This window comes from Mercenaria mercenaria, chromosome 2, assembly GCF_021730395.1.
Source record: "Mercenaria mercenaria strain notata chromosome 2, MADL_Memer_1, whole genome shotgun sequence".
NCBI classification, from domain to species: domain Eukaryota; kingdom Metazoa; phylum Mollusca; class Bivalvia; order Venerida; family Veneridae; genus Mercenaria; species Mercenaria mercenaria.
In genome coordinates this window covers 58,534,807-58,550,352 of record NC_069362.1, presented here as the reverse complement: position 1 = coordinate 58,550,352, position 15,546 = coordinate 58,534,807, and the positions used below count along the sequence as shown (strand labels likewise).

Genomic DNA, 15,546 nt, shown 5'->3' with positions numbered 1-15,546 from the left:
ATATGACACACTGAATTGTGAATAGTAATATCAGTGTTCAGCATACAAAAACATAAAACAGGTCAAGTACCATCATTTGTGAGGACCTTACAAAGATTCTACAAGCAAAGTTTGATGGAGATCCATGAAGCAGTTCATGAGAAGATATTGTTTTTCTATGCTTACCTCTAGTGGCTCCTGAAAGGGGCCAAGTGCCCCCATTGAGAGAAGACATTGCAATGATGTAACAAACCAAATTTAATGAGGCTCTGTCAAGCTGTTGATGAGAAGAAGTTGTATGAAGACTTTTTTATGTTAACATGTAGCGGCCCCTAAAAGGGGCAAAATGCCCCTATTTGAACAAAAGGACCTTACAATGATGCAACAGTCCAAGTTTGATAAGATCCATCATGCAGTTCATAAGAAAAAGAAAAATTCCTATTTGAAAGTCGACCTTACAATGATTTTACAGACCAAGTGTGAAGAAGATCCATCAAGCGGTTCATGAGGAGAAGTCATTTAAAGGTTTTTCTTTTTTTTATTTCTAGTAGCCCCTAAGTAAATGGGTCAAGTGCCACCATTTGAAGAAAACTGAGAGATGACTTTACATAGTTCTAGCTACCATAACTTATATTACGCTATTTTTATTTTCTGATGGTCGCATCCATTAAGTTATAGCATAACCCCATTTTGTTAACTAACCAGCGTCAAACCGCATGAAGATCCATCAAGCAGTTCATAAAAAGAAGTCTTTTAAAGGTATTTCTTTTTTGAGCCCTAGTAGCCCCCACAGGTGGCAGTAACGTACCTAGGATACAGTATGGGTCCATGAGCCATATACAGTTAAATTTATTACAATTACACTGTTTTCTGAGAAAAAAATGACAAAAAGTCATTTTGAAAAAAATTTTGCTCCTGTGACAATGAGCCTCCTGACAATTTTGCTCCTGTGACAACGTTACTGCCACCTGTGGTAGCCCCTACCGGGACCAAGTACCCCAAATGGAACAAACTCGAGAGAGGATCTTGCCAAGATTACAGACCAAGTTTGGTGTAATTCTGACCAGCAGTTTCAGAGAAGAAGATGTTTAAGTAAAGATCCACCTATTCTAATAGCTCACCCTGCAGTCTGAGCATGATCTGCACTGTTTGTCATTAAGTCAGCTTCTTTTTTTTTTTGGTATGCACCCTTTTTAACAGTTAATGGTACTGTCCAAACTGAAAAATGGACAAGTTCATTATAGAAATTTAGCAGGTTAATTTCTTTTTTCACTTTTTTTAAAATTTTCTCAGCTTAATAGTGTTCTGAGGAGAAAAAAGAATCAGTTATAGATTCTATAAATCTTCAATACCATAAGAGTTTAGTTACCTTGTATGAACGTGGTCTGAATATAGACTACATTATGCCCTTTGACAGCTACACTAACAGAACCTTCAGGATGATCCCTGCAGTCCATGATCCCATATACCTGATCTATGCCACACCAGTAATATTCCATTGTGTTCTTTCGAATTGTCCCTGCATCAAGTATCAGTTCATTAGCTACACCCCTGTATTTAAAGAGACACAGGCTATAACAATATACACAACAAATCTAGGGGTGAATGGAAAACTGTCATAAAGTATTGAATTTGACTCGTTTTCCATCAAACCTTCATTTATTTTGTCATTTTTGCTTACAAAAGGCTATTCTTAGGAAGTATTTAATTTTTAAACTCTTCTACATTATAAAGTTATATGCTATCAGAATGTTTCTTTTTCAGTTTTTGTTTTTGTGACACACTTGTGTTTGAAGGGAGGCCCTGCATGGCCCTGAGAAAATAAAAAAGTTTAATATTAAATCTTTAATTCTAGAAGATGAAATTATGGTCAACACTTTATACTCTAGGTTTAAGGTGAGGAAGCAGCTTCGAGTATTTTGAAAACCAAATCCTGCAGGTATTTACTAGTATTCTAGTACGACAGAAACAAGAGCTGTCGCAGGAGACAGCATGCTCGACCATTTCGATGCTGGATAGTGAAACTGGGCACATCTGAGGAAGCTGGAGCTGTCACTAAAGTGTTTAATGACTCCAGTAAGAATGAAGACATTGGACAATAGCTTGAGCCTGTGTCAAAAGTATTAAGTAACTAGAGCTGCTTTCGAGAAACATGCATGTCTCCCACAACTGCCAAATCACCTAAATAGTAAATCAGTCTTTATATACTGTTTACTCACTACAAATATACTTTTGAAGAGTAAAAAGGCTGATTTTGGGTAATTCAAGGGCTATAATTCCGAAGTATCTGGGCCGATTTGGCTAGTTATCGAACTTGGCCAAGGACTTATGGCCAAACACATTTTGTTCAAGTTTGGTGAAGATCGGATGAGAAATTTTCAACTTAGAATGTGGACAAGAGTATAAAGACCAATTTTCGGTAATTCAAGGGCCATAACTCTGAAGTGCCTGGGCTGATTTGGCTAGTTATCAAACCTGGCCGAGGACTTATGGTCAAACACATTTTGTTCAAATTTGGTGAAGATCGGATGAGAAATGTTCGACTTAGAATGTGGACAAGATTTGTAACAGACAGACACACACACAGACAGGAGTAAATCAATATGCCTCCCACACCACCGAGTGGTGGGAGACATAATAAGAGAGATAAAGATCATTAAATGAGTATAATTCTAAGCAAAAAGGGGGATAATTCATGAAATATTTTTTGCACTGTGGGTGATGATGTGGAATAACAACTTCAAGTTTGTATCAAATCCATTTAGTAATAACTGAGATATAGTGAAAATGCATCAAAATTAACCTGAAAGTCTAAGTAAAAGGGTGGCATAATTCATGAAATATTGGTACCAGAGTTATGGACCTTGTGTCATATGATGTGGGTGATAATGTGGAACAACCATTTTAAGTTTGAATCAAATTCATTTAGTAATAACTGAGATAGAGCGAAAGTGCATCAGAAGTTAATAGGCAAGGGTAGAAAACTTAAAACTGAAATTGTAAGTAAAAAGGTGGATAATTCATGAAATACTGGTGCAAGAGTTATGGCCCTTGTGTTATATGATGTGAGTGATGATGTTGAATAACTATTTTAATTTTGATTCAAATCCATTTAGTAATAACTAAGAGATAGAGAAAAAGTGCATCAAAATTTTAACCTGCAATTCTAAGTAAAGGGACAGGGGGTGCATATTTCATGAAATATTGGTACCAGAGTTATGAACCTTGAGTCATTTGATATGATGTGGTTGATAAGGTTGAACAACTTTTCTAAGTTTGAATCAAATCCATTTAGTAATAATGGAGATAGAGTGAAAGTGCATCAAAACCTTAACCTGAAATTCTAAGTAAAAAGGGGGAATAATTCATGAAAACTTAGTGCAAGAGTTATGGTTCTTTTGTCATATGATGTGAGTGATGATGTTGAATAACCATTTTAAGTTTGAATCATATCCATTTAGTAATAACTGAGATAAGAGTGAAAATGAGATAGTCTGAAAGTGCATGAAAAGTTTAACCTGAAATTCTAAGTAAAAGGTGGGGGGGGCATAATTCATTAAATATTGGTACCAGAGTTATGAACCTTGTGTCATATGATGTGGGTGATAAGGTGGAACAACTATTTTTAAGTTCGAATCAAATCCATTTAGTAATAACTGAGATAGAGCGAAAGTGCATCAAAACTGTAACCTGAAATTCAAAGTAAAATGGGGAATAATTCATAAAATATTGGTATGAGAGTTATGGCCCTTGTGCCATATGATGCGGGTGATGATAAGGAATAACTATTTTAAGTCTGAAACAAATCATTCCAGCAATTACAGAGATAAAGTGAAAATGCATCAAAACTTTAACCAATGTGCGGACGCGGAAGGACGCCGACACCGGGTCGAGTAGGAAAGCTCCCCATACTTCGTATAGTCGAGCTAGAATAATTGTCTTAAAAAAGATAGGTGTATGGGCAAAGCATTAGCTGCCCTCGAACATCAAACACACAAATTGCCTTCTGAACGGACTGTGATGTGGGATCAACCTAATCATAACCTTACATCCTAGTCAGCATACCTGCCTGGCGTGTCGGGTCTCTCACAGGTACTGTAAGCTGCTTTTTAAAGCTAGCTGCTCTGCACTTCATTCTTGAATAAAATTTAATTAGTTTGATCGTAACATACTTCTGCATTGACGCACGTGTACACGTTGACAACGGTATTTCCCGCGAAATGTCAAAAGTCTGCTTGATTAACAAATGGAAAGCAGAACATCTTTCGATGCTCTTGCATTAAGAATAGCCGGGGTTTATGAACTTGTTTAATTAAACAATTTAAATTTTAGTTGCACTATTATTTACGACATTTTTTTGAAGAATAACACTTTCTAATTTTCATAATATAGTCTAACACTCTTCTTGAAATAAAAGTTGTACATGTATTAGTATTTTGTATTTCTTCATAAAAGCAGTTATAAGACAAGAGCCAGTTCCATTTCGTCTCAACCGTCCTGGCTCAAAAGTATCTAACCAGGCAAAGCCACTACTTCAAATAACATTACAAGCATTCTGAAATATTTCCCACTAATTATAACGTCTTTAGGAACGACAGACGACTAGACGAGGAGTTTTCTTAGGTATTCAGAATAATACCACAGCTTACCAACATTTTTCTCTTATTTTCACACCGATTTAAAAATGGAATGTTATGAAAATACTTAATAGCAAACATCAACTGCAGATTATATATGCAAATTTTAATTCAGTTATAACATATATACATCATTTGGTAATACTAGGCTGCTTGTTTTATAATGCTTTACTAAAAAATGTGGCCCACATAGTATTTGTGATCTATTTATTTGCTAAATAAAATAACTTGCAAAGACTTTTTCCAAGTTTTACAATACAGTTAACGGTACTAACAAAAATGAATATGTTTTAATCAAATAATTTTTCGAAACGAGTCATTACGTTCGTTATTTCATTATATACGTCATTTTCGACATTGATTTAAAATACATAGAACATACACAAAAGCCATTGTTTTAATTATTTTTTACTAAAAGCATTGAATAGGACCATTCTTCCGTGTAAGGATTACCTTTAAACGTTACTTTCTGAAGTGACGTATATGTATGTTACCAAAATACATAATAGAATTATCATTATAATATCTTCTTTAATGCTATTGATTGGATGAGACGATCATTTTAAAATATTAAATAATTCTTTTTTATAAACACTTTAAAAGCGATAATGATAACATAGTGCTTTGAAGGCATGTTCAATTTCTACACATTATTTTGGATTAGTATTGTTTGTAAGTATTTATTTTTGTATGCTTGTATTATAAACGACACTATACCCTAGCCATAATTATATGAGTGTCCATTTTTCCTATTTTTTCATTTTTTATCGCTAAATGAGAAGATGTATAATGTATTATAGACACAAAATATGGATTTCTACCCAAAGTGAGTACGTTACAAAAAATATAATTGGGTAAATATAATAGTAACTTGATCTTGGATGCTGTATTCGGCTCGAGTGGATTTTGCTAGGTCGGATCACATGAGGCGCGCAAGCACCGAGTTTGAGCTGATATGACAAAATCCCAGTTCTAGCTACAGTTGTAATGACCCTATTATTATATACCTCCATCTTTGTGTTTGTTGTTTTGTTATCGAACGAAATCTACAACGTTTTAACAGTTTATAGATGCATATTGAATGAAAGTAGTTCGGCTACATGCAATACAAAAAGTACAATACGGATTTTTTCCTGCCAGTTCGTATTTACTTGTAAAATACAAACCATATTTTTGACAGGATTTATATAGCCTGATTCTAAACGTCACACGCGTCACACAGATCAGTCCCTTGTACGTCACACAGATCTGCCCCCTCTGTGTCACACAGTTCTGTCCCCTCTACGTCACACATATCTGTCACCTCTAAGTCACACGGACCTGTCCCATTACGTCAAACAGATCTCTCCCTTTTACGTCATACAGGTCCTGCCCACTACGTCACACAGATCTGTCCCCTCTACTTCACACAGATCTATCCCCTCTACGTCATACAAATCCTACCAACCTTGTCACATAGAATTGTCCCCTGTACGTCAAACAAATCTGCCCCCTTCTACGTCACACAAATCTGTCCCCTCTACGTCATACAGATCTTACCCATTTTTTTCTTTTCACACAGAACTGCCCCCTGTGCGTCAAACAGATCTGCCCCCTCTATGTCATATAGATCTGTGCCACTACGTAACATAGATCTTCCCTCTACGTCACATAGATCTGAGCCACTACGTCGTCATACAGATCTTCCCTCTACGTCACACAGATATTCCCTTTGCATCACACACATTTTCCCTCTACGTCACACAGATGTTTCTCTGTACGTCACACAGATCTGTTCCACTACGTCACATAGATCTGTTCCACTACGTCCGTTCGTTTGTAGAAAACAAACCTTTCCTGTTTTTTTAGCTTGTCACAGGTGTAAAGCATCCTTACACCCTATCTCCTGAAGTTTATCCCAATGTTAGTAATGTTTAGTTGGAGCAGTGGAGACTCTAACTCACACCACCTGTTCTCGCAGGGAGACTGTGTTACCAATGTGCACTGCGTCCACTCCTGCGCCGTTCACCAAGTAAAATGACCGTGGCAATGTTTTCATATTTGTAATATTAGCAGATTAAATAATGTTCTTAGTATGTCTTAATATTAACAACACTTGTGTACTTACATGAATAGTCTAGTCGCTTATATACCATTTAGATGTTATGTACTGACAGACTATACTTTTTATTTGTCCTCTAAGTCCGAGTATTTGATTTTTTAACGGAAGAAGCGACAGTTGTAAACTACAGGCGATACGTGCATGCCGCTGTTTCAAACTTCGCTTGAAAGGATGGGGTTAAGATTTCGATTGAAAGGCAGGGGCTATAATTATGTTTAGGATTTAGCTTACGAGCTAAGACTTTCACTTAAAAGGTCTATACCGGCTTCGCTTGAAAGTATTCTTTACTTGTAAATGTTCAGATCCATTTGAAAGAAAAACTTTATACAATTTGTTTCACACGTCCATGGATATGTTTAGACTTTTGTTTGAACGGAAGTCTTTAAGTTCTTTAATAGTGATGTTAGGAATTTCGCTTCAACGGAAGACTATGATAATCATAATGTTATAATATCATGTGCAGACATTTCAACTTTCGCTTGAAATGAGTTCAATACTTGCAGACATTTTGACTCTGTCTTGAATGGTACAGTTTATGATTATTCTACATTTGCAGACATTTCCATTTTTTTGCTTTTTGGTAAAGAAACATTTACGATTTCCATTTTTGCTTGGAGGGAAGATTTTACGATTGGGCTGTCCTTGAAGACTTTATGGCTTCGCTTGAAGGCGTTCTATACTTGCAGACGTTTTCACTTCCACGTTTATGAGTGTTCTACACCTGCATACATTTCGACTTTCTCTGAAGGAAAGACGAGTTTATACTTGGAGACGTTAAGACGTTTGTAAAAATGGAGGAGTTTATGACTGTCTTGTACTTGCAGACATTTATAGTTTTGTTTGAACGGCAAGATTTACAATTGTTCTTTACTTGCAGAAGTTTAAACTTTTGTTTGAAAGGAAGAGTTTACAACTGTTCTGCACTTACAGACGTTTATAGATTTGTTCGAAAGGCAGTGTTTACAATTGTTCTTTACTTGCAGAAGTTTAAACTTTTGTTTGAAATTTTTATATACTTGCAGACGTTAATAGTTTCGTTTGAAAGGCAGTATTTACAATACAGTTCTAAGTTTAAACTTTTGTTTGAAAGGAAGAGTTTATGTTTTCTATGTACTAGCAGACGTTAATAGTTTCGTTTGAAAGGAAGAGTTAACGATTGTTCTGCACTTGCAGAAGTTTAAACTTTTATTTGAAAGGAAGAGTTAACGATTGTTCTGCACTTGCAGAAGTTTAAACTTTTATTTGAAAGGAAGTTTAAACTTTTATTTGAAAGGAAGAGTTAACGATTGTTCTGCACTTGCAGAAGTTTAAACTTTTATTTGAAAGGAAGAGTTAACGATTGTTCTGCACTTGCAGAAGTTTAAACTTTTATTTGAAAGGAAGAGTTAACGATTGTTCTGTACTTGCAGAAGTTTAAACTTTTATTTGAAAGGAAGAGTTAACGATTGTTCTGCACTTGCAGAAGTTTAAACTTTTGTTTGAAAGGAAGAGTTAACGATTGTTCTGTACTTGCAGAAGTTTAAACTTTTGTTTGAAAGGAAGTGTTAACGATTGTTCTGCACTTGCAGAAGTTTAAACTTTTATTTGAAAGGAAGAGTTAACGATTGTTCTGTACTTGCAGAAGTTTAAACTTTTGTTTGAAACGATTGTTCTGTACTTGCAGAAGTTTAAACTTTTGTTTGAAAGGAAGAGTTAACGATTGTTCTGTACTTGCAGAAGTTTAAACTTTTGTTTGAAAGGAAGAGTTAACGATTGTTCTGTATTTGCAGAAGTTTAAACTTTTGTTTGATTGGTAGGAAGACCGTGTGACGTTTTACACTTTGGACAGGAAAGGTGACATATTCTGCACTTCTAGATTCTGCCACAACTAAACATTAAAATTTTTGTCTGAATAAAAAACATTGACAGCTGTTCTGTCAAAGTTGAAGAAAATGTGACGGATACTGTAAACATGAGGACATTTAGTATTATGGGTGATAAAATTAAGCAAAAGTTAGCTTGCTCAGCAAGTTTGATGGCTTATCCATACTTCAAACATTTTTGAAACAGCTCACAGTTGTTTTATTGGTGCAGATATGTAGGTTTCGATTTTAGACAAGATATAGAAGAAATAGAAAAAAACGTTATTCTTTGACATTTAAAATTGCATTTATTTTACAGGCTGTGTTCACTGTGAGGTGTGTAGTGATCCAAACAGTAACAGTGCTGTTCCCAGGGACTGTCAGTATGGATGTTGTACCGACGACGACGGCAACGTCGACTGCTGCGAGTAAATAAAAATCTCAATCTTGTTCTAAACAGATTTGCTTTGAAAACATTAGGAGCCATATGAATGTGTGTAAAACGCTCCAGTTCAATATATAGCAACGAACTAAGATATATCTTGTTATTTATTGAAGCTGTTTGTTCGAGAAAATGGATCTGGCATAATATCATAGATCCACTGCCTTTCTGGACTCGAACCTAGGGCAGTTTCTAACCAATTTTGAAAATGATAACATATTCACATAAAGCCACGTGCACAAGGTTTACGTTCCTGGTTAAGTACTATTTAAGTATACCATTCACGGACATTTAAGGGAAATACGTTATATAATCATAAATTATATTACCATGAAATATATCAACGTTCCGACGGACGAGTTCAACTAGTCATGCTTGGTTTCCAAGATCATGTTATATAGTCTCCCCTATTGTTTCAGTAAGCCATTCTGGACGTGGGGCGTAGTTGTTGGTATAGTTGTTGCTGCGATTATTGGTGTTGTTGTTATCATCATCATCATCCTGATGTGTGTGTACTGCAACAATCAGAAGACCCACTCTGCACGACTTCGACATACAGTATCCATGAGGTCTAACAGGATACGCCCATTCCCTGACTTACCCTCATATGAGGACATTGAAACAAGACCATGTAAGCAAAATAATTTTGAACATTATTATCGTGTTCTTGCCTGTAAACTGTACTGCCTAATAAGGCATAACACGACCATGCACCAGCAATTATTATAGTGGGGTTGGGACAGGGCACTCTCGATGGTAGGGTGACTTTGGCCAAGGAAGTCCACTATTTCTAGGGGTAACCCGGACCCAATTTTTAACAAGGCATGTTATACACTGAAATGTTCGTAAAAGTTTGTACATTCTGAAAGTGTCGGCATAAATTGGAATAAATGGTGGCGAGCTGAGAAATCCAAGATTTACTGTGAGTACTGCTCTCTAGTATTCACGATATTGTCAGTTCTGCTCACTGAGTAGTGTTCACGGCACTGTGAGTACTGCTCACTTAGTAGTATTCACAGTATGGTCAGTTCTGCTCACTGAGTAGTGTTCACGGCGCTGTGAGTACTGCTCACTTAGTAGTATTCACAGTATGGTCAGTTCTGCTCACTGAGTAGTGTTCACGGCGCTGTGAGTACTGCTCACTTAGTAGTATTCACAGTATGGTCAGTTCTGCTCACTGAGTAGTGTTCACGGCGCTGTGAGTACTGCTCACTTAGTAGTATTCACAGTATGGTCAGTTCTGCTCACTGAGTAGTGTTCACGGCGCTGTGAGTACTGCTCACTTAGTAGTGCTCATGCCACCATGAGTACTGCTTACTGAGTGGTATTCACATTACTGTGAGTACTGCTCATGGAGTAGTATTCAAGGTACTGTGAGTACTGTGTTTTTGTATGAATACTTATATCTATCCGATATTGGAGTTTTATGATTATTTCACCTTTATCTGCATAATTGTTTTAGGCAATTTATGTTAAAAAGATGTTCATAAAATCTGACATATCGTAGTAAAATATTGAACAGAAAAATAATTAAAATTTATATGAATATGTAGACATGATGGTGTGTTTAAACGCTGTAGTCATCATTCCTTTTGTGGTTGCCATCTTGGATTTCTCAGATCGCCACCATTTATGCCAGCAGCCTTATAAACTTCAGACCTTTACCAACATTTTGGTACGTAACTTACCTTGTTAAAAACTTGGTTCCGGTTCAATTTTTTGAATGGCCTAATTGTCACCCTACCATAAAACTACTTGCACACAGTTTGGGTGAAATTTTTCAACATGTTCATTTCTATGAATTGGGCATAGAATGTATATTATGACACTCAAAAATGATAAAGTGGGTAAAAATAAAAGTTAGATATTGGTAACAAGAGGACCCTGGAACGCTCACCTGAGTAATATGAGAAACATGATTCAAATGTCTAACTGATGCTAAAATATTAAGAAAGTAGGTCAGTAGGTCATATTCAAGGTCATTATAAGTCAGTGTTAAGATCGATGTCGAAACTGTATATGTCATCCAAATTTCAAGGCTGTATCTTAAAAAAACAAGAAAGTAGGTCAGTAGGTCAAGGTCACAGTCAAGTGACCCCTAATTATTTTGGGTCATCAGGTAATTATAATTAAACAGTCTATGAAATATGATCAGATAATTTTTGAAGTATTTTTTCCTATATAACTTGAGACGGGGCCTCTTTTCACCACAGGGGCATAATTTGAACAATCTTGTTAGAGAACCACTAAGCAATGCTACATACCAAATATCAAAAGCATAGGCCTTCAACTTTCAGAAAAGAAGATTTTAAAGTTTTTTTTTCCTATATAAGTCTATGTAAAACTTGGGACCCCTAGGGCAGGGCCTCTTTTCACCCATGGCAAGTGGCATAATTTGAAAAATCTTCATAGAGGACCACTAGATGATGCCACATTGAATAATTTTGGTAGAGGACCACTTAGCGATGCTACATACCAAATATCAAAGGCCTAGGCCTTGAACTTTCAGACAAGAAGATTTTTTATTTTTCCCTATATAAGTCTATGTAAAACTTGGGACCCCCAAGGCAGGGCCTCTTTTCACCCCAGGGGCATAATTTGAAATATCTTCATAGAGGACCATTAGATGATGCCACATGCTAAAAATCAAAGCTCTATGCCTTGCTGTTTTGGACAGGAAGTTTTTTTCAAGTTTTTCCTTTCAGTTGCCATGGCAACCAGAGTTCTGTGTGGAATTCAGTTCTTTAAATAATTTTGAAAGGGGGCCAACCATGGATCATTCATGTGAAGTTTGGTGTAATTCTGCCCAGTGGTTTTGGAGAAGATTTTTTTAGAAATTGTTGATGGACAGACTACTGATGATGCACGACAGACATTGAGCAGTCACAAAAGCTCACCATGAGCCTTTGGCTCAGGTGAGCTAAAAATGTAAAAAAAGAATGTAAATTTTCTGCTTTTTTTTAAAGCGCTGCAATGGTTTACTACCTTCTGCAAAATAATTTTGGTTATTTATTTGTGGGTTAGTCCCTTTAAAGGGTCATAATGCTTTAGCTTATAATGTGACTGCCAATTACTGTGAAATCATTAAATTTCGTGGGCATGAAATTTCGTGGTTTTGGTCAAAACGGCAATTTCGTGGGGATATGAATTCGTGGATTTCAACTTTTGAACATAAAATGAATGGGAATTTTACTAGTTCGTTGGGATTAAATTTCGTGGATGGACTCAACCACGAAATCCACGAAGATTAGTCCCCCACAAATATTAATGATTTTACAGTATATTTAATAAATTTTCTTGTTAAACCATATTTTTGATAATTGTTTTTCATATATTTATAAAAGATTTGAATACTGATTAACATAGCAGTAGAAGAAAGTATTATTTAATCCATCATTTGTGATTACCTACTTTTTTTTCTCTGTTGATGTTAACCCTTAGCTTGCTGGCGGCAAATGATTCTGCCTTTGCAACCAGTGCAGACCAAGATCAGCCTGCACATCCGTGCAGTCTGATCATGGTCTGCACTGTTCGCTATTCAGTCAGTAAATTTTTAGTAAACACCCCTTCAAATTATAAATGGTACTGCCCAAATTGGAAGATGGACCAGTTCATTATAGAAATTCAGCATGGTAAGTGTTAATGAGCAATATTGAGAGGAACGTTTTTCTAACCATGTCATTAAAATTGTCATTATGGATATTCTCTATTCGGACAATTGCTTTATCCATTTTTAAAATCAAAGGCCTTATGGATCTTTAACCTTTAGCCTGCTGGCGGCAAGTGATTCTGCCTTTGTGACCAGTGCAGACCAAGATCAGCCTGCACATCCGTGCAGTCTGATCATGGTCTGCACTGTTCACTATTCAGTCAGTAAATTTTCAGTAAACACCCCTTCAAATGATAAATGGTTCTGCCCAAATTGAATGATGGACCAGTCCATTATAGAAATTTAGCAGGCTAAAGGTTAAAAAAATATATATTGTAAAATACAAAAATCAGTAAGACTTAGTAAAATGAAAAATATAGTTTACTATGGAAGTGGGTGGTACCTTTTGGTTGTGGTGGTGGTGAGGGTGTTGTCAAATGGGAAGTAGGGAGAGGAAGGGGACACAAATAAACAAGTAAAAATAAATTGTGAACTGAAAGTAAAAAAAGAAACTCTTATACTTTCTGACTTAGATTCTGGAATGGGAAAATGCTGACTGATGGACAACACCATAATGCAAACATCCTATTTATTTCAAAACAGGCATATAAAAAAGCAAAAGATACCAGTATTTTACACTCAGTAGAGAAATTTTACAAAAATTACTCAAAAAGATACAATTATACTAAATAAAACTTCAGCAATTCTTGTTTTAAATTTTGTTTTAAAGTTTCATGCCTGTGATACAATAAAAACATGCAGTTTTGACCTAACTTTCACCTAATCCTATAGAAAGCTGACAATACTGTACTTCTGATCATTTTTCTCTTGAGGTCTATTTAGGTTAAGTTAAATGTCCATTTTAAGTTTAAAATATCTATTTTATCTAAAGTGATTAAATATTTATTGAAAGAATATAAAGGGCTTGAAAATAATTGATCCGCACCATGAGAAAACCAACATAGTGCGTTTGCAACCAGCATGGATCAAGACCAGCCTGCATGCATGCTGTTTCCTTACAGTTTCTCTAATTGCAATAGGCTTTGAAAGCGAACAGCATGAACCCTGACCACACTGCGCAGATGCGCAGGCTGGTCTGGATCCATTCTGGTCGCAAATGCGCTATGTTGGTTTTCACATGGTGCAGCTCAAATTCTTATATATTATGATATTTGGAAGAATTTGGTCTGAAAACCTTTTGACCCAGATAATGTCTTATGAAACAAATTTATTAGGTGCCTAAGAAATCTTCGTCTACACAGCTTTATTTTTGGGGGTGGGTGGAATATTTCCCAGTGGGTGTTGGGTGGGGTGGAGGAATATTTTCTAAGAAATCTTCACCCCGGCGAATATACTTTCAGGGCAAGGGGTGATATTTTCAATGCAATTCAACCCCTTAAGAGCGGGGAAGATTTTCGGGGGAGCAGGGTTTGTCCTGTTACACCTGTTTACACATATTTCAAAAGCTTTGTTTTAAATTTATAATTTTTATAATGAGCACAGTGTATAGATTTTGACAATCGTGTATTGAGAAAAAAATATATGTATGATAGATCTAATTCTCTCTTCTGTTTCAGATACTTTACCAAGTGCCCCACCCATGTATGATGATGTTCCGCCACCTAAATACGAAGATGTCTTATCACAGGACAGGACTAACAATATACCTAGAATACAGGTTTCAAACTCAAGACCCGTTGTGTCGAATTCCTTCACACGGACCAGGACATAGTGAAAGAGTTTGAAAGATGTGCAACTTCCGGCATTACAATATTGTTTTATAGAGTGTCTACTGTGATAGCTTTCATTTATATACTATGTAAATAAGCCATGGAATACAGGCTTAAAATTTTACCTATTGGGTCCAGTTCCTTCAATGAAAAAAAAAAACACGACATGATATTAAAACTTGAAAAATATCTCCTTCCTAGATATTTTTCCTACACTTCACTTTCATAAACTCACGATAACTAACCAAATAGTATTTATCTGCTAGCATGTAGTATTCCAAGCTTCGTTAAACTAAGATTTACATAGCAACTTTTTACTTTTTACAAAAAATATGGTATGAAAATAAAATAGTGTTTTGTTCCCTTAAGTTCATTTTTTCATTAAAAAAGTTAATGTACTGAAAATATATAACTCTTCAAATTATAAAGTTAAACTAGACATACAAATGTCATGCTGTTGTGTGCCTTACAAACAGCTTCTGTTATACAGGCTCTTAGCTGCATACACCTGCGGATGTCTCTAAATCTTATTTCAGTACTTGTAACAGATATAAATATCGAGTTCTGCTGAACGCTGGGCTAGAGGAACGTGGACGGTAGCTTGCATTTCCACTACCGTCCATGAACAGGCTGAGCCTGCAACATTTTCATTTACTAGTATGTCATGTTTGGCGACCTGTCGTTTTTCTCTTTTTCTATTTAATTTGATATAAATTGGCCAAAAATGTGTATTTTAACATGTGACAGTACATGCACAGTAGCTGGCAATATCAGGTTAGTAGGCTCTGAGCAAAGTTAGAAGGCTATCTAAAGCTTGCCCTACTTGTCAAACAACCTAACACAGTCAGTCACTATAACTGTAATTCTTATAATTATGTGAACTGTCAAAATCTGAGTAACAGACAGCATACTTACCGTTGTACTCACTAAATCTGTTTCAGTTTTTAGCATATTTCTTTTGTTTTGAAAGTTCCAGATACAGTTTATACATCATTCAATAGATCTCCAGGGTGAAAATAGAAATTCTGAAGAGATCTTCAATCATTTTTATATAAGATGCAAGAATTATATTTTTTAAAGAAAAATTTGTGTAAAAACATGGTTTGTAAAAATTTCAAAAAGCTGCAAGATAATTTGAAACTTTCATATGAATCCAGAGATAAGAAG

At 35.8% G+C, this 15,546-nt stretch overlaps 1 protein-coding gene across 1 annotated transcript; it reads left to right on the top strand.

Moving 5' to 3' along the window:
• Window positions 1–5,092: 5,092 nt before the first annotated feature.
• Window positions 5,093–14,690, top strand: LOC128548502 (uncharacterized). The gene is made up of 4 exons (XM_053523514.1): window positions 5,093–5,288; window positions 8,878–8,986; window positions 9,420–9,631; window positions 14,227–14,690. Exons 1-4 carry the CDS (start codon window positions 5,249–5,251, stop codon window positions 14,379–14,381), a joined length of 516 nt encoding a protein of 171 aa, XP_053379489.1. The 5' UTR covers window positions 5,093–5,248; the 3' UTR covers window positions 14,382–14,690.
• The last annotated feature ends 856 nt before the right edge of the window (window positions 14,691–15,546 follow it).